Source organism: Trichoderma asperellum, chromosome 2 (assembly GCF_020647865.1).
Source record: "Trichoderma asperellum chromosome 2, complete sequence".
In the NCBI taxonomy this organism is placed as follows: Eukaryota; Fungi; Ascomycota; class Sordariomycetes; order Hypocreales; family Hypocreaceae; genus Trichoderma; species Trichoderma asperellum.
The window spans coordinates 6,973,604-7,001,256 of record NC_089416.1 but is presented as its reverse complement, the minus strand read 5'-3'; the positions used below and the strand labels follow the sequence as shown (position 1 = coordinate 7,001,256).

Sequence of the window (27,653 nt, the reverse complement as noted above, 5' to 3'; positions counted from 1 at the left end):
AGATATCTGATTGAATCCGGCAGTCTTCGGGTATAAAGACTGCACCATTGTGCATTAAAGAGTAATTATAGAGGCAGTTTATATCTTACTTTAGCAAAGTGACAGAGCACTCACTCCAAGTAATGGCGACTACTGCTACCACTACCACGATTGATACCATGCAAGTATCGAATGCCCGTACGGACAAGGATGAGGCATATTGGACCGTAAAGGCTGCGGTCAAACGCAATTCGGTGCTCAGAAAAATCCCTATGGACTGGCTTTTGACTTCTGATATCATTCAAGCCGTCTCGGAGACTTCTACACAGAATGTCTTGGACCTCCCAAGAACATGCGGAATTCTGACACAAAAAGATTGACATTACCGAAAAACATGATGCTACAGATCTGATTGAGAAACTTGCGTCGGCGGAGCTTTCTTCTGAAGAAGTGACAGTAGCATTTTGCAAAAGACTGCGATCGCTCAGCAACTGGTGAGAGAAATATCTTCATTTACCCCAGTAAATCTGTTATTAACAGACTTACAGACACATTGTCTCACCGAGATCTTTTTCGAGAGGCAATTGCTCAAGCAAAGGAATATGACGCGTATCTAGCATCACATGGACGGCCGAACAAGGCGTTCCATGGTTTGCCAATATCCGTCAAGGAATCGTTCTCCATTAAAGGCGTCGACACTACGCTGGGATTTGTATCATGGATTTCAAATCCACCGAAGAGCGATAACGCTGCTCTTGTTGAAATTCTCCTCCGAGAGGGCGCCGTCTTGTACTGCAAAACAAACATTCCGACCACAATGATGACAGCAGATTCCGAGAATAACATATTTCTTCGAACTCTCAACCCTTATAACCTCTGTCTCACCGCTGGCGGCTCATCTGGCGGCGAAGGAAGCCTCGTTGCGCAGCGTGGTTCCATTCTGGGAATAGGTACCGACATCGCCGGAAGCGTGCGCATCCCGGCCGCTATGAATGGTGTATACGGATTCAAACCGACCGCGTGTCGTATCCCATATGGTGGACAGAGCGGTGCAGGAAGGTCCGGAATGTTTGGCATACTGCCTGCAGCTGGACCACTTGCTCATTCTGTGAGAGATCTGAAGCTACTGACAAGACAGTTTTCAACAACAAACCCATGGGAGCTGGATGAGACAGCCATCGCTGCCCCATACCGCGATTTGCCCGTTAAGTCCTCGCCGCTGCGACTTGGATCATCACCGAAGACAACGAGAGACCTCTCCATCCAACCATCATGCGAGCATTGATGACTGCACAGATGAAACTTAAGGAAGCAGGTCACTCTCTTGTATCCCTTGACTCTCTTCTTCCTGAGACTTTGTATAGCGTTACACGGCTCGCATGGCGTTACTTTGGTCTCGATGCATCGAAGACTGCAATGAAACACATCCAAGCAAGCGGCGAGCCAGTCATAAAGTCTATATCGACTACAAGCTTCTCAGATATGAAGGATCAAGTCCTCACACTTAACGACGTGTTTGAATTAAATGTGCAGCGTCGAAATCTTCAGGCAGGATATCGTAAAATCATGGTTGAGAATGGACTAGACGCAATTTTGATGCCCTCCTATCAAAGTCCAGCACCGAAGCATGACACATACGGCTTCCCAATATATACTGTACTTGCAAATGTGTTGGATTGGCCCGCGGGCTTATTCCGTACATGAAGGGCGACTTCTCTTTGGACAAGGAATTTGTGCGTGATGTTCCCTATGAGCCATCATATGTTCCAGAGAATGTGAAAGAGGTGCCTGGGAGCTTACAGGTTATGGGGAAACCATTTTGCGATGAAGAGCTGATAGAAATTATGTCTGTGTTGATAAGATATTGGCCTGAAATACTGACTTTACTTAATATTAGAAGGTTTGTGAAATTAAAAAGAAAATATAACAAACCATGCATTAGACAGTTAATATAGGGTAGGTTCCTACGGGATAAACCTAAAATAAGTCCTTTAGGATTATCAGGTGGGCGAGTTATTTTAGCAATGGAGGTGGTTGCCCGATGTCACAAAGGAACCGATAGAAAGCCAAAGCCGTATGTACATTTCAAATCAATGTACACTCTTCTAGTATACTAATATCTTTATACAGTAATATCTTCTTATTCGTGAAAATCCCTTGCCCATTCTTTGTCCTATAAGTAATCTATTAGCTCGCGCCCTAAGTGATGATGCCATAGAAGTTGACAGTTTTAACCATGTCGCTCCGCTCTTCTCGGGTCACATCCGCAGAAAGGCGATCAAAGTTCATTGGAAACCTTCGTTTCTTAAAATATCACTATCTCATGAACTATGAGCACCCACTTCAGCCTCCAAGTAGCTGGTCGAATGCATAGCACCCGGTTGACCATCAACCATTGACAATTATATCAGGTCGCTCATCTCAGTAGTAAGGTGAGTTTATGTTTTCAGTCATTTGGGTATTAAGATTGTCAAGACCGATGCCCAATCAGGCAAACCTCCTTCTCTCCTCCACGCGGCCTCGCCATACACTGAGCCCAGGCATTGGGGAAATCGAGGAGAAAGATGCGCAGCACACCAACAATTGCCCGCGGACAAGTGGTGTTCGCTTCGTACGTGGCGCTTTCCTCATCGCGCCACCGGATCTGCTTGTTGGTAATGAGGCCATGAGGGTCGCGTTTCTGGACCAGTGCCAATATTCTTTCTCTGTTGAGTGAAGGCGCGTTGATGCATGAACCAGTTTCGAGGTGGTGGCTGAGGCCCGCTTGCGCTGGTAAAGCCGGTCTAGCAGAATGGGCAGGGAACACTAGTCCCTCAGTGGGTCCTGGAGTTCAGATGTTTTGGACCCATTAGATTGGGCAATTCCAGACATCATCCGGGTGGATATGTGGTATGTGGGAATACTGACCATCTGGAGGTTGTTGCCATTCTGGAAATGTTTGCCACACGGCTTGCAGTAATTCTGTAATGGCCTTTAGCCTACATTGTTGCTCGGCGGCTATCTCGGTATGAAACTTGATGGAACAAATCTCGCAAGGAGACCTTGGTGCCCAATGATTCAAGGAATTCATATGCTGTTGGACTGCGTATATGGAACGGAATACACGCGTGCAAGTGTCACATTCATACCGTGGTCCAAAAGTGACTCGTATCGTTCATGTGTTGCTCGCAGGAGCGGGCACTGTAGAACTCTTTGGTGCAAGTCTCGCACTCATACATCCTGGTGATGTGATGATACCAGAGTGATTGTGACGTAGATGAAAAAATTGGTTGACAACTATGAACAACAAAAGGATGATCAATTCATCTGGGTGGCCATCTCTGACTTCGTGATATATCCCTTCCAAGCCCTTGGGACGCAACAAACGGGACGGCGCTGTGCAGGCCGTGGGGGTACCGTGCCAACAAAGTCACCAGACTACAACAACAACTCTTGTGAATGATAATGTATGCGAAACAGATGAGTGAAGGAAGGGGACAGCAATGGGCAGTATCTCAGGTTCTGTGCTGTTCTGATTCGCTGGCTGGCATCCCGCCAAGCCCAGGGTCACTCTGCATCCCAAGCCATAATCCCACGGGGGCCGCACCGCTGCCAAGTGCGACTTCTGCGAATGGCAGAAAAAGGAAAATGCCACAGATGAAGGTGTCCAATCCAGGGAACAATCTGTCCAGGCGATTTATTAGCCACCCAACTCTTCCAATTGCCACCAAGTCTCGGCACGAGGGCACCATTAGCCAGATTTGTCCCATCCATCACTGACGGTTTCCCCTGACCGTTAGGCCATTGCTTGTGAGGTCCATAATTTCAGATACAAAGTGTCACGCTCGTCCCTGTTCTGCATTTCCACAATTCATCGTGAGCTTCTTTGTCCCCGTACACCACACACTTACAATATTTCAAGACACCGTCAATAATCGGGTTACAATGTCCCTGGTACGCCAAACTCTATGCAGACAGAGTATTAATAATAAGTAAAAGAATTATCAAGAAGTAGGCAAAAGAAAGAAGGAAGTAAAACGAAAAAAATAAATTACCACCAGCAAGAGTTTTTATTCTATACAAGTCGGTATTATTAACAATGCCGTCAAGTCCCAGCATCGCCTGGCGCGCCTTCTTACTTATAACACTACATGCAGATAATCGCGGGGATTACATAGTGTGAGACTTAGCTGGCTCTAAACCGCACCCACCCTACTCGCGGGTCAGATCAACGATGTCGGTCTCCGTGAAGGAAAACTTCCGCTTCACTCCAGCCACGGGGCTGATCGCTTGTAACGGCCGACGAGCTGGGTTGTCGTCCTTAGGGAGGCTGAAACCACTGGTGACGATTGACCCTGAGCCAGCTCCGACGCGGAGAGGTGCGCCATGTTGACGATAGTTGCGTAGTTCGGCCCAAGTAGTAGCGAGAGGTGGCCCTGCTCGAACTGCCGAATCTGTCCCTCCGCCAGCATTAACCGCGACTTCCAGTCGAGACGCATCTTCTTATTGTGCTGGAACGTTTTGGTCACCACTAAAGTTGGGGTGATCCCGACCGGCGCGTCTCATGGGTACAGTCGACTCCGCAAGTGTCGAGCCCCCGGTGCAAGTGCCCACGTCGTTGCTTATTTACGGCAAAGAAGCCGACTCTCTGTGTCGGGCTAACCAGAAAAGCGTTCAGGGACTCGCAGTCGGAGCATGAGCAGTCAACACCTCGCCGAACCAGGTTCTATCCTCGGTAGGCTCGTGCCCCACGTACCTGTCGAGGTACGCCTGTAAGAGGGCGGAAAAGAGCTGTTGACAATATGGGGTATCGAGGGTATGGCGTTGGAGGCGAAAATGGTATGAGGCAGCGCAGGAAAGGCAGCCACAAAGCGTGGAGTTCGACTGCTGGGAGCCGGTAAGCATTTGCCACGAGTTTGGAAATGAATGGCGCGACGAGATCGTCTGCCTCTGTGCTTGACCGGACGATGGCTGAGAAGAAATCGGCCAGCACCTCATAACTGATGGCTGTTCGGGGATCAAATCTTTGGGCTTGTCCGCCGTATGATGCTTTTTTGGTTGGCGTGGCCTTGACTATAGCGTCGCTGTGGAACTGTGTGAAGTCCGCCAAAGTGATGAAAGATCTGGCCTTGATCTGGTAAAGCTGCATAGTGCTTTTCATTGGTAGGATGCCCTTGGTGCTTTGCTGTCGTAGCCGGACCAGGAATGCAAGAAAGAAGGCGGCGCGTCATGTCTTTGATCGATTCTGGGCGTAACACTGCGGAAATAGTAAGCATTATATGAATAGCCGCAATTAAGGAAACCGGTGCAACGCACATTTGCGACAGAAAGGTGGAGGAGTCATTGAAATACAAGGCGAGGTCCACCATGGCAGGTCCATCTTCGCAGCCCAGCGACTTAGACGCGCAGGCATCCAGGCAGAAGCGGAGTTTTTCACGAGCCCAGTCCAAAACGTAATCAGGAGTGGCACCGGTGTCAGAAGCCAAAGAGTCGTTTGGAATCGGCACGAAGTTCGTGATGGCCCTAAACTGGTCGGCGAAATAAGGGTATGAGGAAATGGCAGACGATATTCTACTATAGTTAGCTCTCGAAAGCGCAACATGATCCAGCAAGCATACCCCTTTCGAACAGCATGAAACCGTCTATCAGTGCCACTGCTGCCAGTACTCAACCACTGCCGCATCCAAACAAAGAAACCCAGCGGCAAAAGGCCTTGGTGATGGTCAGCAGCCTCTTCAAAGAAGGTATATTTTCCGTGCTGGATCGCAGTCACAAGGACGTCCCGTATGCCGTCCCCATCAATCGACGGTTCCTGCGCCCTAAAGCTGTTGGTCGTCTTGTCGCAGTTGTTCCACGCCTGCTGGGATAGTTTTACCAGCGCGTTGACCGCAGACTCGGGGGCCTGTGGCTGCAGACATGTTCGGGCCAAATACCGGATCTGTGCCTTTAGTTCTTTTGGATGAAGAGTACCAAGAACGATCGTATGAATTGAAGAAAGAGACGAGCGAATCACGGGGAACGATGACAACAGCCTAGATATTCGAGAAGTGAGTGGTGATCAGCGATGGCAAATATGAGGATCAAGGGGCAGCGCACCGTCACTCGATACCAGTGCGTCGCGGTTGGGCCCTGAAAAAAAAAATCGTGTTAGTACATCCAGCTCTCAATAGTAATCCTGGAGCGAGATTCGAATCCAGCAGCCAATAGACACACCGAGTTACCCATAAACCCTTCGTACTCCTCTTCCGCTTCAAGGTTCTCGAAGCAATTTTCCTGGAGGATGTCATCTCCATTGAGATGCAGACCCTGCGTCACCACATGGCCCTCTAAGTCGACAAGGGTCTTGACTGCATACTTCGTCTCGAAAACTTCATCAAGGCTGTGATAGTTGGATTCGTCGTCGTCGTAGCCGTAATAACTAAATTTGGAGTACCTCCTATCCCAGGTGTTGGACTCGCAGCTTCCCATCTCCTCTTTTTCTAGTAGCGCGAGGAAGACATCGACCGCCAACTCGCTGGACATCTCCTTCAGCACGTGGACCTGAGCCAAATCTCGAGCCTTCAACGCCTTGAGCGAAATGTTAGCTTCAGTGTAGTCGTGGTCGAGCACGTGGTACACGCAGTTCCTCTCGCGCGACACTCCGGCCACGCTGAGCCACTGTTTCAGAGTGCGGTGCAGCGCTCGGGTTTCAAACCGCTGTAAGCTCGCCGACGGGTCTGGCCCTGTCAAATCAAGGGCGAGGTTGTAAGTCAGGACCCATCGGAAGCCCGACGTGACAGGAAGTACCTCGTGCGACACGTCGAGTACCAGGAAGCGAAGGACTGCGAGACCTCGGACGTCCTGAAAACCTTTTTCTCCCCGCAGTGCTTGAGAACCACCTCTCCGCCTTGGTGCGTTGACGGCAGGCAGACGACGAGGGTGCCGAACATACCAGGGATCTTCTCAGTGCTGCGTGGCATAGTCAGTCCACATGGCGGCTGTCACACCTATCGGGATTTAGGATCTTTAGATTCTTGGGAGAACATACTCGTATGTGCCTTGAACATGGCACCCTTCTCGTAGATGAGCATCTTGTAAATCTGCGCCGTGATGGGCGCATTGATGCCTAGATCCAAGGCGACTCGGGTACACAAATCCTGGATGAAGCCCGGCCAATCTGGGCTCCGGAAGGTAAACTGCCCTGCATCCAACTCCCACGTATTCCGGACAGTAGTGTCGACGATGGTGGCACTTCCCTTGCCGTATGGTGCCTGGCGAGCCTTTGCGATCAGCTGGCAGGCTTGGAACTCGCTCAGGGGAGGGTAATGTCGCCGACGTCGTTGACGAACAGGTCGACAGGCGGCGGTTGGGCAGGACATCGAACGATGCGAAGGATCCTGAAGTCTGGATGCTTGAGAGCGCGCTGAGAAGGTCCTCCTTAAGCCCAACACGATAGGCATCAGTGCCCAGGTTGCCTGCATCGCTCTCTTCATCGCGGCATTCGAGGGTCCCGACGGCAGAGCTGGGTCGTGCCGAGTTGTTTTCCGCCGCAGGCACCGTTGCAGTCGTGGATTCTTGGTCTGGTGCCATGATTGCCCGCTTGAAGGGGAAACAAAACCCAGGTGTGGAGAAGGAGCAGATAGTTGTTAAACGAGATAAGTAATCAACACACACCGACTGCAGTGACGTGTTGACCAGTCGACGCGTTAATGATCCATTGAGCTTTGGCGCGTTCGTTTATTATGGGCTGCGGGAAGGTGGATGCTTTATGATTTGTCCCGGCATGCCATTTCTGGCAGCTATCGCAGCCTGTAGCACAGATCAAATTCTAGTCTATAAGTGCACTCAACCTCTACACATCCCGCTGGCGGGTAATAGATATAAATGTGAGGGTCTTTGAGCTAATGCTATGCTAGATGGTGTTGTATTTATGTTGCACAACGAGGGAGGTGTCGTTCCACAACGGCCTCTGTACTGTAGGTTAGTCACTAGCTCAGTGGGTCCAAACTCGGCAGGGAAGGCGACAATACTTTATATACTTTTTATATTAAAATTTAATTACTTTTAACCCTTTGGTTACTAATAATGTTTTTTTATTTATTATAAAGCTGCAATTGCTTTCTGTATAAGCTTTTTATAAATATTCGTTAAGTATAGTAGTTTACTTTTTATTAAATTATACTATAATTATAAGCAAAGGAACCTTATAGCACTTGGCAGTTGCTAGAATAGCAAAGAGTTTTGGCAAGTGAAATCTAGTTTTGCAACATATATATTTGAATCATGTGAAGTACCCTAAGTTTAACTATATCAAGTTAGATGACCTTGCTTCTGGCAGCTGACTGAGGCTATGCTTAGGCCCCCCCTCGGCTGAGGTTAAAATAGCTGCAGCTCACGTCCCGACTTTAAGGCCAAGTCTGGCAGCGGCTTCAAGTCAGATATTTCTATAAGAGATCATTGAATCGATAATCTAAATTATTAAAGAAATGTCTTCTACCATATACTCCAAACTTGAAGAGACCGTGGAAGACCGACGGGAATTGTATGACATCCCAGGAATCTGCCGTACGTTCCAGCACCCCTCAGTTGATGCACAACAAAGGATTTCACAGGATTTTTCGCAGCAAGTCGCAAAAGAACATGGGCTGCCTGAATACTTGATTGAGATTGCGGGCCTTCATAAATTCAAAGCTCCAACATTGCGGCTTCTAATCCTGGAACCGGGCTTAGGAGAAGAGATTATTCGATGTCATCTGCAACAGCATGATCTCCGCCGCAAACCAAAGTTCGAAGCCCTCTCCTATGTCTGGGGAGACCATGCAAACTCAACGGATATTATTTGCTGCGGGGCGATAATGCCTGTGGGGCGAAATCTAGATGCTGCTCTGAGAAAGCTGAGAAGTCCTGTTAACCAACGGGTACTGTGGGTAGATGCTCTTTGCATTAACCAAAAAGATCCCGTTGAACAAGCCAGCCAGGTGAAAATGATGGATTACATCTACTCTCGCGCGGAGCAGGTTCTTGTGTGGCTAGGAGAAGAACGAGAAGAAGACAGCCTAGCATTCGAAGCTATCGAGAAGACAGTTGTATTTATGAATGCGCTCTGGCACGACGGAAATATGAACGAGTCCATCAAAAAAATCATCAATAACCCCGCCCTACCACCTAACGCGTGGCAGCATATAGGCACCCTCTTTCTCCGTTCGTATTTCAAGCGCTTATGGTTATCCAAGAAGTAGTCAACTCGTCGTCCGCCCAAGTATTTTGCGGCAGCAAGACCATACCATGGGACTCAATGTGTATGGTAACCAACCTCTTCACCGCCGGCTTCCTCGCCGCGTGCTCCCCCGAGGTTAGACGCTCTGTCCATATCCCTACCGAAAACGAGTCAAACATCCATTTAATCGAGACGCTCCGCCACACGAAAACCGCCTCTCAGCCTGGACGACCCTTTTTCGATATATTATTCCACGCGCAGTCTTTCCAATCCTCTCTCCCGCGGATAAGTTATTCGCTATCTTGAATCTCCCGTGGGTTGAAGAGTACTGGATTCCTCTCCCAAACTATCGGTGCTCAGATCTAGAGGTATTCAGGAATTTCGTTGTGGTTGATTTGATGCACAACAAGTCTGTCAAAGCCTTGTCGTGGGTGAATACTGCTGGGGTGGATCGAGAATCCGATGACCCTTCATGGGTGCCCACGGTTGCGGATTTTGAGGGCCCGAAACCGAGTTTCTTCATGGGAAGGGGGAGACCGACATCTTCCTATCTCCTCCAAGAGGCTGAAGCGTATCTCGATGATTCTGAATCGTCTCTCATTATCAACTGCCTGCTTCTTCATTCGGCAGTAAAGAACATTGCTGATTCTCGCTCCGCATGCTATGAAAAAGCTGGATTAGATCTTCCACTTCAACCAGTAGACATTACAGAGGCGATTATGGAAGTTGAAAGAAACTGGCTTAGGAGTTGTTTCAGGGTCCTAATGGTTTCGAAATGGCCACATCTATTTCAAGGTGCAAAAGCAGAGCTTGATTTCGGAGAGATCCTTTCTTCAGATCACTACACTACCTTTCTTCTCGTCATTTCATGTAATTGGAACCCCTATAGCAAAGAGCCCATCATCCCTTGGGCTTCCTCTGGCTCAGAACCGCAAATGAATACAGTACGCGAACAGTCGAATGAATTAGATCACCTAGCATTCATGCGAGATATCACGGGGCGACTGATCATGGGCCATCCCATATCTAATAATAACTGGGAAGATTATCTGTGTATAATTTCTCAAGAGCACACGAAATGGAAGGTATTTTGTGGCTTAGGAGATGGGAGGATAGGATGGGTGCCAAGAAATGTAAGTGTCGGGGATAGGGTTTGTATTTTTAAGGGAGGGAGAGAGACCTTTTTATTGAGAAATGCATGGGATAAAGAGAGAAATGTAGGCGTAGGTTGGAAGTTGTATGGAGAATGCTATTTTGAAAGGTTGGAGAATGGGAAAGGGGGTTTATTGGATGGTGAGGGTATTGAAGATGTGTATTTAAGCATTGTTTGAAGTGTGTTGTAAATATAGGCAGATGTAACGTCCTGGGTTACATATAATAAGGTATAGAGCAGTTCCTATCCCATTATTCCGCTGTAAGTCGTATTGCCACAACTCGAAGTAGAATAAGTAATATAGGCTTCCATGCTCTTGGTATCCGTATATTATCTGCGGTTACATTACCTCATGAGACTCAAGAACTAAAAATATTCTATAAAGAGCAAGATTTAATTTAATAATCTACCTGTAATCAATAGGTCGGCCCTGTATTCATCCGGGTTTGCTATAAAATCTTTGGATTCGATAATAAGAAATCGAGGGGGGTAAAAGTCGGCATCTAAGCCTCGCTGTCGTTCAACAACTTAGGCAGTGGAGCTATTGCCAGTGGGACTTGTGGTCTCGCTTCCTTTTGGCAAGGCAGTGCCATGATCTTCCGGGGCATAGCGGTGCTCGCTGAAAGCTAGATGCAAATGGTGATAATCCCACTTGCCTGCTAGTATTATGAACAGCAATGCAAGTGCTGGCACTGCTAGTATGTCGAGGATACCAAAGAAGATGAAGCTGCCGGTAATGCCTATGACATTGCCCCCATCGCTAAGTCCGAAAGCAATAGGGTAAAGCACCCAGGAAAAATTTGCTAGCGTAGAAAGTATCATGTAGTCCCGAGAAAGGCCAATACGTGACGCTGCTTCGCGGCTCTCATTTAGTGTGCTCATGGCGAGAATGATCCAGCACAGAGTCCCAAAAGTGAAAAAGCCCCACCTATAGCTTGATGTAGTGTAGGCAGCGGCGAGGTAAGTTACCACCCAGAGGAAGGACACAAATATGTTTGTGACGATGGTGGTCCAAGAGACGTTGGATAGTAGGCCTAGCGCAAGGCTAACAGAAGGGAAGGCGACAGCCCAATTTATATACTTTGCGTAAAATAGTTGGCGAGAAGAACCGTTGTCGAGCTTATCGATTTGCTTGACTGTGCTCCAGCCTAGATCAGAAGCCTCTGCATAGTATGACACAGTCCAACAAGGAGAGTGATGGTGAACAGGTAATGGAAAACTCTATCACTCTCTGGGGTGGTGAAGCAGAAAATTAGGAGTATGAGCTATAAATGTAACCAGAATATTAACATTAGACCTCGAACATGAATGGTCATCAAAGAACAAAGCAGTGTTGGCACTTACGAATGCGAGCAAGTGAACTGCCATAACTGCCCAAAGCCAATCGGATCCTGCCAGAGATAGAGTCTCATCCGGCCTGAAAGGGGGATTTGCATTTAAAGCGTCATTGACACGAAGGAACAGAGTCATGGTGTTGGAATGCCCCAATTTTCGACGTATAGAAAATGAGCGATACACAAGGAGAAAATTAGTCGGCTATGAAAGGTTCTTGAGTCGTGTTTGAGATGTCGCGTCGGGATGGAAGAAGAAAGAAAGATAAAGTTGTGACAGAAGCAGCACACTTATGATGACATGTTCGAGCCAAAATAAATAATCAACCATTACTTGACTATTTGTAGTTTTTAATCATTATGGATTTTAATGTAAGGGTAAGCGGAAGCAAATCTAGATTTTTAATATAAGGCTAAGCGGAAGCAAATCTAGATTTTTAATATAAGGCTAAGCGGAAGTAAATGTAATCGGAAGCAAATAGCGATTGTTTGGCGGAGGCAAACCTCAATGCCCCAATTGGTTAAAAAAAAAAAGGCTACAGTTGGCACTCCATTAAAGATGGGGCAAGTTCGCTGTAAGCTCAGCAAGCCTTGTCTGACAAATAGCAGGATAAATATGTATGCTTCCGCTCTCGAAACAGCCTTCTGCAGCTTCAGTTTTGCTTCCGCTCTAGCAGCGTATCAGGTCTTGCGGCAATGGTGGCTGAAGTAGACACATTACCAGGATTGGCAAGCAGGCCTTTGAAGTCTTTCATTGTAAGCAATCACTATTTTTAATTACGTATGTGCACCCTAACACTCATTCTGAGGCGTGCGACAAATGCAAATCTCGCAAGAAGAGATGTGATAGCAAAACACCAAGATGCAGTAACTGCATGGCTAGTAACGCAGAATGCAACTATGCAACAGTCCGCAGAACACGGGGGCCAGGTAAAAAGTGAGGCACCAAAACGCCTCAGAGTCTACAGGTTCGATGTGACATACGTTAATCCATTATTATTAGGAAGAAGAATTCTAACAACTCGAAAGAGTTTGAGCATCGACCGGAGAAAATAAATCGCGCAAAATTAGACGACAACAGCACTTTTTCAATCCAGCAGTTTAGTGATGATGTAGGGTCAAGGGCTCAGGGCGGTCAGGTTACTCACCATGTACCTAGTTGCATTTCCTCCACGCCTACGTTTACAACCGACCCATCTCGGAGGCAAGTACAAATCAGGGGTCTGATCCCAACATTGCCGGACTTTCTGGCCGCAGACCAGTTCAATAAGCACCTCGAGAAAATAAGAAGCAGTATTGCGCAGGCTAATCTAGCGAGTGAGCTCACTCCACTTCTCCCCCGACACATTGCGACACGCCTACTACAAAGCTCTTTTGCGGAAATCATGGAGGGTAGGCAGCTCCTGGATTTTGCAGACTTCACCACTCTTCTCAGCGACCAATATACCGCCAGCTCTACCGGCCCAGCAGAAAATTTCGCCAGATGGGCCATCGTCAATGCTGTGACTGCCCTTGCATTGCGATTCAAGGCTGCCCCAGGTTCCGAAGATGACTTATGCTCTATTCCACTTGCCTTTTATCACAATGCCACGGCTATGATACATAGACTCATTTTACAAGAGCCTAGCTTGCTTTCAATTCAAGCATTTCTAGCAATGGCTATGTTCGTTGAAGATACACCAGAATCTGCCGCTTTTATTATGCTGGGAACAAATGCTTCACGACAGCTGGAGCTTTTTGATAGCAGAATGCCCGAGGACTTTAAAAGCAATGGAACAAAGTCGAAGCAACACCAACGCGCATGCGAAATCTCATCCACGTTCGACAAGAAAATTGATCTTCTCTTAAGTTCAGATGCCAGTCAAGTGACAAGGAGTTCATCGTGAAGCCTCACTAACAGTTCGCAATAAATAAACGGTGTATAATAGGCTAGCGAACGAAGATAGAATTACCTGGCTGACATATTTACGCTTCCAATTATTTCTGATATATTAACTCAGCCGTTCGTGAATCAGGTAGCAATCCAATAACCCATCCCGCCAAACATGTGTAAAAAAGCCTCGGCAAGAAGAGGCTTAGAGTGTAAGTATAGCACCTAGATTGAATCCTGTAGATCATGTATTGAAACAATATATCATCAGTGGTATTTAACTTTTATTTATTAGTACCACATATTATAATACTTTTATTTATTCTTTTCCTAATATATTTACGAATATAAATCAGAACGAAAAAATCGGTTTATTTTTTTTAAAAAATTTACTTTATATTAGTGTAGTTTATTATACCTTCTGTCTATATAATTTACTTTCAATTTACTGCTATGTCTTTAACTATTTTATCATTTACTCTATTTTATACTAGTAAATAGTCTTCTTTATTAAACAAGGCTAGACCTCTATTACTGCAATACCAAGGGTCCATAGGTTTATCCAAGATCGATGTTCAAGAGTTTAAGCACGTGCGTGGCGTCCAAGGATTACTTTTTCGGGACGCTGATCTAAAAGCGCTTGGCAATTTCGGTCGTATTGTCTTGTAGTCCTTGATTGGGAAAAGTCGCCAGCGGAAACAATTGACAAGATTCCAAATTTGATCAATCAGGCTATGACAGAGAGACAGCTTTGCATTATACGATTGTTTGTGCTATGGAAAGTAGAAATACGTCTTCAATAATGTTTTTGTTATTAACTGGCGCAGACCATCATATAACCCTTGTCCATTGGCAAATTAAACCTAAAATTAGAATTAAATTTGGGTACGAAGTTCGCGCTAAAAGCATTGTTGCCTCTGTAAAGTGAGAAATTAGCTTCACCAGCGAAAACATTGAATGCCGCCTCTTGCACTACACGCTTTGCTGTTTTTTGTAATACACTAATGCTAGCAATTTTTACCTTATGCGTAAAATATAGACTTCAGAATGTAGGAAATGCTCTCAAATGTAATAGGCATAATACAATGCTTAACTATGCTAAGTACAAACATAACAAGGCCAAACATTGACCGGCATGTAATCTCTCATTTGGATATTAGCGAAGGACAAGTTTGCTGTCTGAGGCGAACCCAAGCTAGACAAGAATGGGGCGAGTGTGTGCCACCCATTGTGTCCTTGGAGGCATGCATGTAATTGTCCAGCTGGGCATATACCCAGCATATAAAAAACACTCTTGCTACTAGACTGTTGCACCCAAAATAACCCTAGATCCGTCGCGGTTTGTCGCTATCCGAGATGGGTCCCGCTGCCAGCTGGTCCAGTAAACCCGAAGGCCCACCTGCAGATCTTCAGAACTGCCGATGTTTACTGCAAGGGTCACATTGCAGGCACTGTCCAAAACAACGTCCAGTAAAGGCGAAGTAGCCACTTCGGCATCTTGGTTTTGTGTTTTGTACTGTCGGCACCCCTTTTCTGCTAACAGGTAATCCTCCGCAGGATAGCTAGAACAACGCCAAAGTCAGCTTGAAACAGCATGTCTGCGCCGGATTGGGCCGCATCAACCAGTCCCAACGCTAGAGAGGCGTGCATATACGCTTTCCCACCAAGCAGGTACGTATACACTCATCCATGAAGCGGGTCACACTTCTATACGAAAACATGTACTCCGTAAAACAAAGCATTTCAGATTGTGTCTACTTCGTATCACAACACCAGACCACAACTACTGTTGATTTGGGGCCAAGGGAATACTGACGCCTAGATCATGCGATATTCGGAAAATGCATCCCAACCGCCATACAAGTGTGGACAAAAATTCTCAGACATGTAAATAATGTAGTCATCGGTCCTCAGCATAGTTTTGCACTCCACCTACTGTTTGAAGCCTTTTTTGCGCGCTGGAGTTAGTCTACTCCAATCCGTTCCGATGTAAGGGGCTACTAGTAATTCTAGATGCTGCTTGATTGGGTTCAGCCGCTGATGCTTAAGCGTAAAGACGCATTCTAGATAGCACGGTCTGGATAGGGACCTTCAAAGTGAAAAGGGAACATATCCCCCGATAACAGGGCCAATCAAGCTAGCATAAAATTTATTAACAGTTGCCAGAGGCAAGAGTTCGCGAAGAACATCCAGGATATAACATCCGTCCTCTTTTATTTTGGGAACCTTGAGCTGGAACGCCAAGATGCAATATTCGGTCCGAGAACTGTAACACCGCTTTACGTTAGAAACAATAACGACCGAGGTTCATTAGGACAATATGCTTCTTATGAAAGAGCCAGTTAAAAAAGTTTCGGAATTTCCTATAAAGTACACCCGGAGTACGGAGTAGTTAAAGGAGCATCCTTTAGCATCCTTTAGCGGGGATAGTTGCTAGGCTATGCTAGGAAAGGAAGCTAGAGCCTGGTGGAAACAGGGTGGAAACAGGCCGCAGGTTTACATCATTGAGGCATCCAATAAACTAGTAATTCCCTCCTTTTCAGTATATATTTGCCTTCATGGACTATAAATAATAGCTGCATCCCTTTTCAAATTGATAGTTATATCACTGCTCTGCCATTTATATACGAAGCAGCCATGTTTTTCCATAAACTACTTTCAACTCTGCTCATTCCTGTCGGGGTTCTTGGGAACCCTGTCAGTATTGAGCAAAGGTCACCTGGAAACGTAGTTCAGGCTGGTTCGCCTGTTGTTATTGATACAAACGGAGTATATATTCGAACTAACCCTCTGAACAACGGAGGTTTGATCGCTGGTTATACTGCTCATGAAAACGGCCAGAGTATTCTTCGACTGGCTGGATCTAACAATGGCGGTTCTTCATGGCATTTTGTCGGCGAAGTTTACCGTGCTGATTCATCTGCTCATGATGTTGATAATGCTATGCCTTTGCAACTTCCTAGCGGGCGTATTGTATACGCCTACCGCAACCATGATCGCACAGGAAATACTTACACATATTACCGAATAACCCTATCATATTCCGATGACGGCGGTGCTAGCTTTCTTTATCTATCAACCGTGGAGCAGCAGGCAGCCACTCCAGGTACCCCTAACGGACTCTGGGAACCCTTTCTCCGTGTCGCTGCAGACGGGTCGCTGCAATGTTACTATTCCGCCGAGAATAATGGGGCAGATCAGGACGGTTATATGAAGCGTTCGACTGATGGAGGGTTAACTTGGTCGAACTGGATCAAGATTTCTGGAGGTGACCGCACGTCACGCGATGGAATGATTGGTGTCGCAAATATCGACAATTCTGGCAACTTGATGTAAGTATTTTACCACGGCTTTTGAATACCAGTGTAACCAATAACTAATGATACTGCTCAAAATTAGTGCCGTTTTTGAGAATACGGAGTCCGGGCCCTTTTCCATTGATTATGTTCTGTCCCATGATGACGGCAACTCTTGGGGAGAGCGGGCGCGCCTATATACCGCGCGAAACGGGGCCAATGCAGGAGCTCCTCAAGTTATTAATGTCGGTGGCACTCTTGTTACAAGCTTTATGACAAATGAGGACGTGGCCGGCACCGGTGGCAATGGCATTGACGGAGCGCAAATGAAAGTTGTTACTAGTACAGACGGAGGTCATACATGGGGCCCTACTACTGTCACGGGTAATGCCGGTTCTCACTGGCCTGGGCTCTATACTCTCGACCAGACCCATTTCCTTGCTCTCTATACTAAAGATGACATAGGTGCAGTCAGTCAAGATTACCAGCTTGTCAATTGAGCACTCGCTTGGTAATGCTATCCAAAAATAGCTTGTATTGAAATATTATAGTATATTTTCAATAGAACTTAGAAACGTTCCCGCGCTCATATTTTAACCATTAATTTATACCTGTCTTTGTCTCCGTATGTTCAGTCTTAAGAACTCGGTGCTTTATGAATACGCTAGACATCAACCCAATGGCTGCTACGCATGCATACAATATAAATAAATTCCTCACACTGAAAGCGAAAGCTTCGAGGACAACCTGACGCTGCGAAGGGTCCTGAATTGTGCGCGTAATGCCCACATTTGCGGCTGCCATACTACCAGATAGAGCTTCCATAAGAGATTGGCTGAGGCCAGCAGCAGCAAGGGATGATTGGCGGCTATCCATACTGTTTTGGAATACCACACCACCCACCACAATGGATAGTGCCATGGCAAGATTGCGGATGAAGCCCAGGGACGCTGTGGCTGCCGCAGTATCGGCCTGGCTAACAGTGCTCTGAATCGCAATTATGGGCCCTTGGAAGAGAAGGGCAGGTCCCAGACCGCCAAAGATTTGCAACCCGACCACTTTGGCTACCGGTGTGCTGGACCCAAGAGTAATGTACAGCCCTGTCCCTATCGTCATAAGTGTCATACCGGCCCATGTGATCTCCCTGTAGCGTCCTGTGCGATCGATCAAAACGCCAGAGATTGTTTCTATGACAGCTTGTGTTACTATCAGCGGTAATAGTAAAACACCAGCCCCGAAAGGCGAGGTTTGCCGCACTCCTTGGAAGTATAGTGGCATGTAATATTCGATGCCAACGAGTACCATGCCATGTGAAAACACAACAAGGAAAATAGCATTATTTGACCAGTTTCTAAACATGGCCAGAGGCATTAGGGGATATTTAGCCAAACGTTGTTCGCTAAACACGAAGAAACCGATCATCAGGATTCCGAATACAACCAAACAAATAACTTTTGGGCTGCTCCAGGGGAATATAGCGCCGCCGAAATCCAGCCCAATAAGAAGTAAAAGAGTTATTGCCAGGATGGAGAATGTCCCTAACCAGTCAATGACTCTCATGCCTTCGCCCAGTTTTGTGCGCGGGTTGTGGACATCCAACAGAAGCAACAGCACGAATGCAATCGCAGAGATCGGAAGGTTTATCCAGAAACACCACCGCCAGGTCTTGAACTGCGTAAAAGCCCCTCCAATTAGCGGCCCAGCGGATCCAGCCAGAGCCCACACGAACCCCGCATATCCCAAATATAGTGATCGCTTTCGCACACTGAAGAGATCTGAGATTGTGATGGTCACCAGTTGCATTAGGCCACCGCCAGCTGTGCCCTGCAGTGCTCTTGCAGCAATCAGCATTGGCATGTTGACGCTTAACGCTGCTACTATGCTGGCAGCAGCAAAAATACCGACAGCTATAAGGAGCATGGGCTTGCGACCCCAGATATCGCTACATTTTGCCCAGATTGGGCCTGCAGCTGCATTCGCTACAAGATAAGCGCCACCAACCCATACGTAGCCCGACGCGGAGCGCAGATCGGCGCATATCGTGGGAATAGATATGGCGATAATTGTTTGATCGAGGGCAGCGATGAAGAGGCTGAGCTACAATGTGCTGTTAGTTAGATGGTCTTCTCCAATGATCCCGCGTAGACCAAGTTATTACATATAGCGCTGATAAGATGGCGTATAACCGCAATGTTGTGCGAACCTTTGGGCGGTCTATAAGATTGAGCGGTTCAACGGGGCGGTCGCTGAAAGGAACTTCCATAGCGAAAGGTTCTGCCGAAGACACAGCAACTGTTACTTGAGGCTCAGAGACTGTGATAATATCCATTGTTATTCGTAGAAAGCAAACCAATTAAACACATTGCCTGGATTGATAAACTAGAATAAACGAGAAATAATGGTGCCGACACTAGAAGGATTTTAAGGCTTTTGGTAAGAAGGAATAGCAGGATGACTAAGAAAACAAATAGCCTAAAGCCAAGAGAACATTTCGGCCCTGGTTTGCTGCCGTGTGACTCATACTGCGAGATATCCATGAGCAACATTTTCATTTCCAATTCGCATAATGCACTTTTGCGAGTCATCCTAGACATATAAGCAGACAACAAACTAATACTAAATGCCATGGGTTACAACATGTTCTTGTGACAGATTTGTATTATAAAGAGCGGTTCCGATATGACTATCTTCAGGAAGGCATTGCTAGTCTGGGCGGGTTACGTGGATCACACAGACTTTACATATAGCCTTTGAATACGATGAAGTATTATACATGAAAGCAAATTATATCGGCCTTATTAAACGCCTGTGAAAATAGAATTCTTATAATCTCTTAAGCCCACCAAGCATAGGATCTGTAACTAATATATTGCTGCTCTATATACTCAAGCTGGGTGCTTATTTCTAGCCAGAGAGAGGACGGTTGCTTATACTTTGGAGACTGAACGAGGCCCAGCCGAAATCATATCCAACAGAAATTTACGTATAGCTTTCTAAATATACAATATGGACCTTGCTAAATTATTGGGTTAAATAGTAGGCTCATAAAGACTTTCAGATTCTTGTGGTTCCTTATTAAATCTTATTTACTATATTATACCGATGAAGAGTAATAACAATGCAGGCGAAGCCTATTGCCAACTGTTATTTTAGGTGTTTGCATCGAAATATATTACTTTAGGATGGATATTAATATCTGTCTTCCTAAGTAAGTATTTAAATATCGAGGATAGAAGAAAAAAAAAATGACTATATATCACCAGCGAAGGGAATAAAACCCCTCTTCAAGCTTTATCTGCACGGGAGCAGTTTCGCATTCGGCGGCCCTCTTTTTTCAACATCACCGCCTCGTGCATTTGCCTCTTACTCTGGCACTATTGTAGTTTCGCCTTCTTACAAGCTTGCACCGGAATACGCTCTCTTATCGCTTGTTCAGAGCGCTTTAGAGGTGGTATCATCCATATCTGATCTCCAGAATTTTAACACTGATTCACAAGGACGAGCAGGTTAAGATTGACCCCGCCCCAGAATTCGTGTTCATAGGCTACAGTGCGGGCGCTAACTTTGCTGATGACATTCGGACTTGCTGCCGCTGCTAAAACGGGGAGGGAGAGGAACGCAGAACTGGCCCGAGGCTTATTTCCTGTAAGTTCACCCAAAATGAAACTATTATTTGCATGTCTCTACTTATGCACTGGGAGATTGGATTTAATCACTAGGCGGCAGTTTATTGCTCGTACGAGGATAGTGGGAATGCCGCTAACATCGTGGGATAGCAAGACAAGGAATATGCAATTGGATCTGACCCCGATTGGGAAATACCATGTGCCCCTGGTTTATGTTCACTTCAGAGTCAGATTAGTCGAAGATTAATATTTTCAAGCGCCTGATTTATATAATTTGGGTCTCAGTATCCCAAACTCGTACTTGCCATTTGTAAAAAAGACGACCATAGGTGACATGAGTTGGGTTCTTAACATAGCATACCTGCGATAAATCCAAACCACTTCCTCATTAGGCTACACAACGGCTGAGCCAGTTGTAAAATAAAAGCCATAATGACCACCCCTAAAAACGTTTTAAAACTACAAAAATAGTTGTAAATCCCCCTTTTTTGGTTGCATTGCATAGCTATTCATTTGGAGAAATATGAATGGACCACATTTGATACAACATTCTCTGATGTTTGATAAACTTATAAAATATAAGACATAGGTGAATTTATTTATTTTTTTGACTATAGTTCGGTGGAATTGTTATATTAGGCCTATGTATTCTAGTAAAATTCCAAATACTTGAAGTTCAATGGTTGGCTTAGGCATTTTGCTATATATGGTTAAGCTATATTAATTCCTATGCGCTAAAACAATTAAGTTAGGCCGTGATCCAATATATCTAATTAGCCAGCCTAGCTAATTAGCCAGTTACATCTAATTAGTAAAAATAGTGGATTGAAGAACTTGTACTAATATAATCCTGGTTATAAGACTAGACTAAAATAATTAAGGAAGGCTATATTGCTTTTGTAAGGCTCTGATGTTGTTAGACGACCCTGTAAGGCTAAGGATGAAAAATACTTTAAAATGTAAGGTTATCCCTTTATATTTAAAGTTACTATAAGTTAAATATCTGGCGATTTATTGCAGGGTGATGCTTAAAGAATGTTAAATCAGTGGAATAATGCTTAATTATTATATTTTTTTAGTTTTTTGCTTAAGGCAAGGAGGGAAGGGCAGCTAAACTCAATGAAAAAAATATACCTGCAGTAAGCTTTAAAGAATATATTAGTACAGCTAAATGTATAGCATTTTAAACATTACTAGAAATTAAAAACAGTGGAAAATAAGTACTAAGATTTAAAAAAGTTTTAGCGGGCATTTAAGGAAGCTAAGGCATTGTTAAGCATAAGTTATAATGCTGATAATGGGAAGCTTTTGATAAGCAGGGAAAATAAGGCAATGATAAAAGAAAAGCATTACCCTTTTAGTGCAAGAGTTATTAATAACAGCCTTCTGGTTGGCAATGGGATTTCCTTTAAAAGCTGGGATAAAATCTTCTTTAACGAGCAGCCAGCCGGTTGAAATATTATAAAAGCAGATGACTTTAAAAGCTTTATTTAAGCTAGGGGAAATAGAGACCTAGGGAGTATTTCTATTAGTAATCTATTTAATAAAGAAGACAGGGACTTACCTTTAATTTTATAACTCCCTAATGAAGAAAATAAAGAAGAAGTAGCAACTTTGCTGCTAGTTAGTAACAGGGAGGAAATAATATTACTAACACTGTTATTACAATAATTAAGAACGCCAGTAAAATTAATAGCAGTAAAGAAGAGGAAGCAAAAGAAAATAGTAAAAGAAAAGGAGTTAGAAGCGCTAGATAGGCTTATAGCTGCTATAACAGCCTGGGAAATAAAGCCTCAGGAGCATATTATTATCATAAAGCCAGCTGTAAGAGAGGAAACATTAGAGACTGCAATTAAGAGCGCCTATAACCTTTTTAATAAATATAGCTATAATCTTTTATTAGAAATAGTAAAATGGATAAGCTAAGATCTAGTAAATGCATTTAAATGGAATCTATTGTTATTAAAGGAGGTAAAAAATGTGCTTTTAATAAAGATATTCTATGTAAAGCTATAATATTTTAGATAGAAGTTGAAAATAGCTTTAAAAAACAAGGAATTTTATAGGATTATTATTTTTCCAGTGTTTAAAAGTGAATTTAATGTAAAATTAATGTGAAATAAGCTATTAAATCAAGCCTTTGCCTAGCTATCTTCATTACTTTTAACCTCCTTAATTTCTTTATTATTATTATTAAAATAGGCCTAATAAGCTGCCTAAATTGCCTCAGAGATGTAATCTTGCATTTAAAGGCTATTTAACGGCCGGAGAACTAATTCTGTGCATTAATGCACTTAAGATAGGTGTTTTTATTTTTCTTCTGTTATTAAATCTTTATTTAATTAATATTTCTGCCTAAGAAGCTTCCCCTTAAGCTTAATGAAGTTAAAAAGACTTATAATAGTATAAATAATTAAAATTTAATTAATAAATGAATATTTAGCAGCACTATGGTAAATTATCTTCTATTTTTGCTTATACTGCTTAAAAACTTACTTAACTTTAGTTTATAGTTAAGCATGCTATAAGTTATATAGTTTTTTTACATTTTAAGGCCTTTAGGCAGCAGTCCTTTAGTTATTAAGATAATAATAAACTTTAGGATATAGGATTATAATGCCTTTTTTTATACTAAAGCTAGCGTTAGCAAGATAATATTTTACTGCTGGTATCTTAAAGGATTAAGTTAGCGCTTGCAGCAAAAGCAATAAATTAAAGATAAAACCCTTGGCTTTAGCAAGTATATATAAGAATAGGCTATTAAAGGTAATAGCAATAAGTATATTTTATAATATATTATTCTTCTGTAACTAGAATCTTTGCTAATTTACAGTGGGGATATATACAGGGATATATATATTATTTATTGCGCTGATTGTGCTGCTGAAGCCTTTAAACTTCCTAACTAGCTTAACTTTAGGGGAAAGATACAGTGGGGTGTCAAAAGTCTCTTGTTGCCCCCCCAACTAAGACCACTATTTAGGCAATTATGAAAATATTTTCCAACCACCATAAACTTTAAAAATTTATAAAAAATCCAATTTTTATCTAAAATAAGTGCTTTAGGGACTATTTTATCCCTAAATTGCTGGGCTAACCATGAAATTTCTTCTAAGATACATGCGGCAATTATTGCAACTGTAAATGCAGGTGTAAGTTAGGTCTAGACTGGGCGCACTTTCGGCGTCTTATAATAGGCTGTCTTTTATATTATTAAACGCTTTAAAGAAACTAGTTCTTTACACTTAGCACCTTAAATTAAATGTCCTTTAAGTATTTCGCCTTATAATAATTAAGCAATAGTATATGCAGTGCATTAAGACTTCTGTGCAACCTGGGAAATAGTCCTTTCCAACCTACCCTTTAAAATCAGCGCCTCAACACTCTAACGAACTTTAGGCAACAACGGCATTTATAAATATAAAGCTAAGAAGAAGCTTTTTTTTATTAAAGAAAGAGCGAAGAATAGGCTTTTATGATGTAAAAGCTGGGAAGGAAAAGACTATAAATTAGCGCAGGTATATTAAGTTAAAGTTAGTGGGTTATTGCAGTTTTAATCCTGGAATGTAGGTATACTTTTTAGATAAGTGTTCTATATAGAATATATATACTAACCCTATAAGTTAAGTATAGAAAGATACCTCTGAAGTATATGCACTAAAGTATATAAATGTTGGAGGCAGTTCTTAACTATAAATTACAATAATGGTGTAGGCAGCGATCTAGAAGACTGGGCATAGCCCTTTTATTATTATAACTTAAGATATTAACGCCCGGAAGCGAGGATTTACTTTACAGAGCTATATTAAAGCACTGGAGGAAGGATTAATTCCCTATTACAACGAAACTTGTTATTTTATGCAGGATAATACTCTTATTTATAAATCGCCGGCGGTAGAGGCATTCCTTCTTAATTATAAAGTCTTAATCTTAGGATGGCCACCCTACAGCCCGGATCTTAACCCCATAGAGCATGTGTAGCATATATTAAAGCATAAACTTTATAAATTATTCTCTGAACTCTTTGATTTATAAAGAAATTTACAGGATATTGAAGTATTTAAAAAATACTTGTGAAAAGCATAGGCTGCACTTAATTAAGATAAAATTGCAGCATTAATAGATAGTATTAAGCATCGGCGGCAATAATGCATTATCGCCAAGGGTTAGTGGACCAAGTATTAAAGATAAATAAAATAGGTTCCTTTCTAGCTATTTTCTTTATTTTTAGCTGTAAAATTAAGTAAAATAGAAGTATTTTCATTATGTGGTTACTTTCTTCAGCGGTTGCAGCTACCTAGCCTACAAGAGACTTTTGACTAGGCGCTGTATAATAGATTTAGCTGCTGAATATAGTTTATATATAATTTTTTTATTAAATTGATTAAATTATAAAATATTTATAATATAGTTAACTGACTAATGTAGAAGAATGCTGTAGCACTCCTCTGTGGTGTATTAAAGGCATATATTTATAAGAATATTAATATCTTTTGCTCTAGAGGTTGCTGGCGACTTCCTTCTGCCTCTGTGTTTATATAAAGCTATCTGCAGAGCTTAAAAAATACTGCTTTTTTTATATGAAAAAGATTATAGAACATTGAGTTAGGGAGCTGAAGAAGTTCCTTATAATAGTATTGTAAAGCTTCTGGGTTGTTTGGTGTTAGCCTTACCCTATAACTATGACCCTGATGCTGCTGTATTATTTGTATAATATAATTCTATATAATTATAGCTATATTAAAGTCCTTTTTTTAATTTTTATAGTTGTTAATAATAATCTTCTTTATTAATAGTGCTATAATTGCCGGCAAGGCTATTTCTAGTAGAATCTAGTAAGTACTAGCTAATTAAAAACCTATGTAATTTTATGTATATTTTTAATTAGTTGCTATAAGCAGGATTTAGCAGAAAATCTAGTAACTATTCTTATTGCAGGCATTTTTGCGGTCTCTGCTAGTTTAATATATTATAAGCAGGGGTTGTGGTGTTTTGTGCTTGGTGGGGAAAAGTGATATAATTTTATATTAAAAATCCTTACTAATTTAGGTATAGTGCCCCTTTTATACTAGCTAATTAGCTGGCTAGTTGAAAAAAGATGTATTGGATCACGGCCTTACTGGACGGAGTTCGGGGAAACTAGTTATTCTCCGGCCCTGAAAATTCAAGCGTTAGGCCCATATATTCTAGTAAAATTCCAAATACTTGAAGTTTAATGGTTGGCTTGGGCGTTTTGCTGTATATGGTTAGGCTGTATTAATTTCTATGCGCTAAAATAATTAAGTTACTGGACGGAATTCGGGGAAAATAGTTGTTCTCTGGCCCCGAAAATTCAAGCGTTATAGAGTACACCCCACGCTGATAGAAATACGCTTTGATAAGTGCTTGGGGTTAATAAAGAAGGGGGAGCTAAGAAATACATGTACCTCTCATAAACACTTACTCTATGTAAGGCATTTACATTTGCTGTGCCTTGTATTTTTATCGCATTTATTGCTTACTGAAACGCCGTCTAGAGCGTCTCCAGGCGGACATGCCTGCGTCTACAAGGAAATCCAGAGTGGGCTGCATTATGTGCAGGAAAATATTTGACATCAAAAGTAGTTTACTATCGGTGTCATTGACTTGCGGAGCTAATGTTCAGGTTATCAAGAATCCGGTAAGTCAAGTGCGATGAATGGAAACCCATATGCATGTGGTGCGTCCCCTCAGGCAGGGCTTGTAATAATGCGTCCAATTTTTGAATCAACATCGGCATTGGATCTACAGCTTCCGTGAAGAGGCCGTCAATACCGGCTAACTAGTCCAAGAACCCTCTAGTAATATTCCCTAATCCTAAGTACGTAGAGTATCTTGCCAGGCACTTTACAATCAAGCCGGTTCCTGCCATGGGTGCCAACTATGATGCACAAAAGTTACGAGCTCGAAGCTCAAGCTACTTTCTTCGCCACCTCTAAGCCTTCTACGCATCATGCTTTGGCATCTCCAAATGCACTACGTAGGGATTTTGGCGAGCAGTACGGCCACCTCCCCCCGCCATCGAAATTACAACACGGTATAAAGAGGTAGGTACTTGCCATTATAACCCTTTCCACGAAAATCCTGGATAATAATTACTAGAGCTATTCTACCAAGTCTGCATTTCCGTTGCTGCCAAATATTTATGCGCATCGAGTTAGCCTTGAACGGTTTTAGTTCGGCCACACAGCACTTCATCCGCGGACTCCGCATCATGCACGATTGCCTTACCAGTCCATGTCTTATCAAAAATGGCAGCGTAATAGCAACCTGATTTAGTGACATGCCAGCAGTTGATTTGTTTACCGTCAAATTATTTCTCACGCCTTGTCCAAGCAGGTTGACGGATGATTTCCCGCCGTCGTCAGATGCTGAACCTCATATGAACAAGATGCTTTTCACAGAGAAAACCGTCGTTATGCATGCCAAATCGCGGCTTGAAACCTTGGGGACATTCACTTTGCAACTATTGAAAGAAGTCTCACAGGTGTCTACCATAAGTTCCGGCCCGACCTTGTCAAGGATGGGTCAAAAACTTTTGAGTAGCTGAAAGAGTTGAAAGAGAGCTTTGCAACTCTCGAAACATCAAGATTATGTCAAATAATCTCACAGGAGCGCATTGGTACTACATTTGACATCTTCTTTAATTCGAGAGTATAGATCGTTGTCACATTTGCTACCCGACCCCTAAGGTCTGATGTGAAGGATTCTTAACGAACTACTCGCCGTGGCATATAAACTAAAACAGCCCAGAGGAGGTCAGCCAGCGGCTCCTGAATAACTCTTAATGAATACTGCACAATAGGATAATTGTTGACTGGAGGGTTATATAAGTTACAGGTAGTAACATTTAAAGACTATGTATCCCCTTGGGCATACTTGTAAATAGCGCCACAGCAGTTCCAGGACTGCAATTCACTTGATAAAATCAGGGTTATTTACAATAAAGGTTAAATTATCCTTCATCTCACCAATCAATTTGACGGTTTCAAGATATAGAAAGTTATAAATTATAAAACCAAATACGATGACTTCAATCAGAACTTACAACCTGGGTATCTTCCAAACTCTTGACCCACAGGGTTGTGGTACCATTGAGAAAGGCCACCGATGGCAATTTTATGTCAGGGAGCTCCCTAAATCACCACCTCTATTATTGCCCCTAAGAGATGCCTTAAGGCCGAGGATTGGGTTTACCCAGACTG

At 43.4% G+C, this 27,653-nt stretch overlaps 12 protein-coding genes across 13 annotated transcripts; 5 read left to right on the top strand and 7 right to left on the bottom strand.

Annotated features, from left to right (window-relative positions):
• Positions 1-60: 60 nt before the first annotated feature.
• On the top strand, positions 61-718 carry TrAFT101_004607 (uncharacterized protein). Its single transcript, XM_066127241.1, has 2 exons — positions 61-473; positions 528-718. The coding sequence occupies exon 1, from the start codon at positions 123-125 to the stop codon at positions 357-359; it is 237 nt and encodes a 78-aa protein (XP_065983350.1). The 5' UTR covers positions 61-122; the 3' UTR covers positions 360-473; positions 528-718.
• Positions 719-796: 78 nt separating this feature from the next.
• On the top strand, positions 797-1,264 carry TrAFT101_004606 (uncharacterized protein; the record flags this gene model as incomplete). The annotated part of the gene is made up of 1 exon (XM_066127240.1): positions 797-1,264. One exon carries the CDS (start codon positions 797-799, stop codon positions 1,262-1,264), a length of 468 nt encoding a protein of 155 aa, XP_065983349.1.
• A 2,959-nt stretch (positions 1,265-4,223) lies between these two features.
• Positions 4,224-4,457, bottom strand: TrAFT101_004605 (uncharacterized protein; the record flags this gene model as incomplete). The annotated part of the gene is made up of 1 exon (XM_066127239.1): positions 4,224-4,457. One exon carries the CDS (start codon positions 4,455-4,457, stop codon positions 4,224-4,226), a length of 234 nt encoding a protein of 77 aa, XP_065983348.1.
• A 227-nt stretch (positions 4,458-4,684) lies between these two features.
• TrAFT101_004604 (uncharacterized protein) lies at positions 4,685-5,107 on the bottom strand (the record flags this gene model as incomplete). The annotated part of the gene is made up of 1 exon (XM_066127238.1): positions 4,685-5,107. The coding sequence occupies one exon, from the start codon at positions 5,105-5,107 to the stop codon at positions 4,685-4,687; it is 423 nt and encodes a 140-aa protein (XP_065983347.1).
• Positions 5,108-5,115: 8 nt separating this feature from the next.
• On the bottom strand, positions 5,116-5,641 carry TrAFT101_004603 (uncharacterized protein; the record flags this gene model as incomplete). Its single annotated transcript, XM_066127237.1, has 3 exons — positions 5,116-5,215; positions 5,275-5,529; positions 5,577-5,641. The coding sequence occupies 3 exons, from the start codon at positions 5,639-5,641 to the stop codon at positions 5,116-5,118; spliced, it is 420 nt and encodes a 139-aa protein (XP_065983346.1).
• Positions 5,642-5,777: 136 nt separating this feature from the next.
• On the bottom strand, positions 5,778-7,527 carry TrAFT101_004602 (uncharacterized protein; the record flags this gene model as incomplete). Its single annotated transcript, XM_066127236.1, has 6 exons — positions 5,778-5,990; positions 6,055-6,087; positions 6,172-6,798; positions 6,890-6,906; positions 6,986-7,237; positions 7,287-7,527. The coding sequence occupies 6 exons, from the start codon at positions 7,525-7,527 to the stop codon at positions 5,778-5,780; spliced, it is 1,383 nt and encodes a 460-aa protein (XP_065983345.1).
• Positions 7,528-8,423: 896 nt separating this feature from the next.
• Positions 8,424-9,176, top strand: TrAFT101_004601 (uncharacterized protein; the record flags this gene model as incomplete). Its single annotated transcript, XM_024910851.2, has 1 exon — positions 8,424-9,176. The coding sequence occupies one exon, from the start codon at positions 8,424-8,426 to the stop codon at positions 9,174-9,176; it is 753 nt and encodes a 250-aa protein (XP_024765596.2).
• Positions 9,177-10,835: 1,659 nt separating this feature from the next.
• Positions 10,836-11,189, bottom strand: TrAFT101_004600 (uncharacterized protein; the record flags this gene model as incomplete). Its single annotated transcript, XM_066127235.1, has 1 exon — positions 10,836-11,189. The coding sequence occupies one exon, from the start codon at positions 11,187-11,189 to the stop codon at positions 10,836-10,838; it is 354 nt and encodes a 117-aa protein (XP_065983344.1).
• A 266-nt stretch (positions 11,190-11,455) lies between these two features.
• On the bottom strand, positions 11,456-11,777 carry TrAFT101_004599 (uncharacterized protein; the record flags this gene model as incomplete). The annotated part of the gene is made up of 2 exons (XM_024910443.2): positions 11,456-11,572; positions 11,652-11,777. The coding sequence occupies 2 exons, from the start codon at positions 11,775-11,777 to the stop codon at positions 11,456-11,458; spliced, it is 243 nt and encodes an 80-aa protein (XP_024765597.2).
• A 536-nt stretch (positions 11,778-12,313) lies between these two features.
• TrAFT101_004598 (uncharacterized protein) lies at positions 12,314-13,676 on the top strand. The gene is made up of 3 exons (XM_066127234.1): positions 12,314-12,394; positions 12,448-12,575; positions 12,642-13,676. Exons 1-3 carry the CDS (start codon positions 12,335-12,337, stop codon positions 13,522-13,524), a joined length of 1,071 nt encoding a protein of 356 aa, XP_065983343.1. The 5' UTR covers positions 12,314-12,334; the 3' UTR covers positions 13,525-13,676.
• Positions 13,677-16,118: 2,442 nt separating this feature from the next.
• TrAFT101_004597 (uncharacterized protein) lies at positions 16,119-17,389 on the top strand. Its single transcript, XM_024910852.2, has 2 exons — positions 16,119-16,840; positions 16,908-17,389. The coding sequence occupies exons 1-2, from the start codon at positions 16,146-16,148 to the stop codon at positions 17,302-17,304; spliced, it is 1,092 nt and encodes a 363-aa protein (XP_024765599.1). The 5' UTR covers positions 16,119-16,145; the 3' UTR covers positions 17,305-17,389.
• On the bottom strand, positions 17,205-19,163 carry TrAFT101_004596 (uncharacterized protein). Of its 2 annotated transcripts, XM_024904771.2 has the most exons (2): positions 18,963-19,163; positions 17,205-18,901 (listed from the first exon to the last, which is right to left on the bottom strand). In XM_024904771.2, exons 1-2 carry the CDS (start codon positions 19,131-19,133, stop codon positions 17,405-17,407), a joined length of 1,668 nt encoding a protein of 555 aa, XP_024765600.2. In that variant the 5' UTR covers positions 19,134-19,163; the 3' UTR covers positions 17,205-17,404. The 2 variants fall into 2 exon arrangements, with proteins under 2 accessions (XP_024765600.2, XP_065983342.1); XM_066127233.1 differs by having other exon boundaries at positions 17,205-19,163.
• Between the last annotated feature and the right edge of the window lie 8,490 nt (positions 19,164-27,653).

Coding starts and splice junctions, on each gene's coding strand:
- TrAFT101_004597 (XM_024910852.2), top strand. CDS start 16,146: ATGTTTTTCCATAAACTACTTTCAACTCTGCTCATTCCTGTCGGGGTT. Junction 16,841..16,907: donor GACAATTCTGGCAACTTGAT/GTAAGTATTTTA, acceptor GCTCAAAATTAG/TGCCGTTTTTGAGAATACGG.
- TrAFT101_004596 (XM_024904771.2), bottom strand. CDS start 19,133: ATGGATATTATCACAGTCTCTGAGCCTCAAGTAACAGTTGCTGTGTCT. Junction 18,902..18,962: donor CCATCTTATCAGCGCTATAT/GTAATAACTTGG, acceptor AGCACATTGTAG/CTCAGCCTCTTCATCGCTGC.
- TrAFT101_004607 (XM_066127241.1), top strand. CDS start 123: ATGGCGACTACTGCTACCACTACCACGATTGATACCATGCAAGTATCG.
- TrAFT101_004598 (XM_066127234.1), top strand. CDS start 12,335: ATGGTGGCTGAAGTAGACACATTACCAGGATTGGCAAGCAGGCCTTTG. Junction 12,395..12,447: donor GGCCTTTGAAGTCTTTCATT/GTAAGCAATCAC, acceptor ACTCATTCTGAG/GCGTGCGACAAATGCAAATC. Junction 12,576..12,641: donor ACACGGGGGCCAGGTAAAAA/GTGAGGCACCAA, acceptor CATTATTATTAG/GAAGAAGAATTCTAACAACT.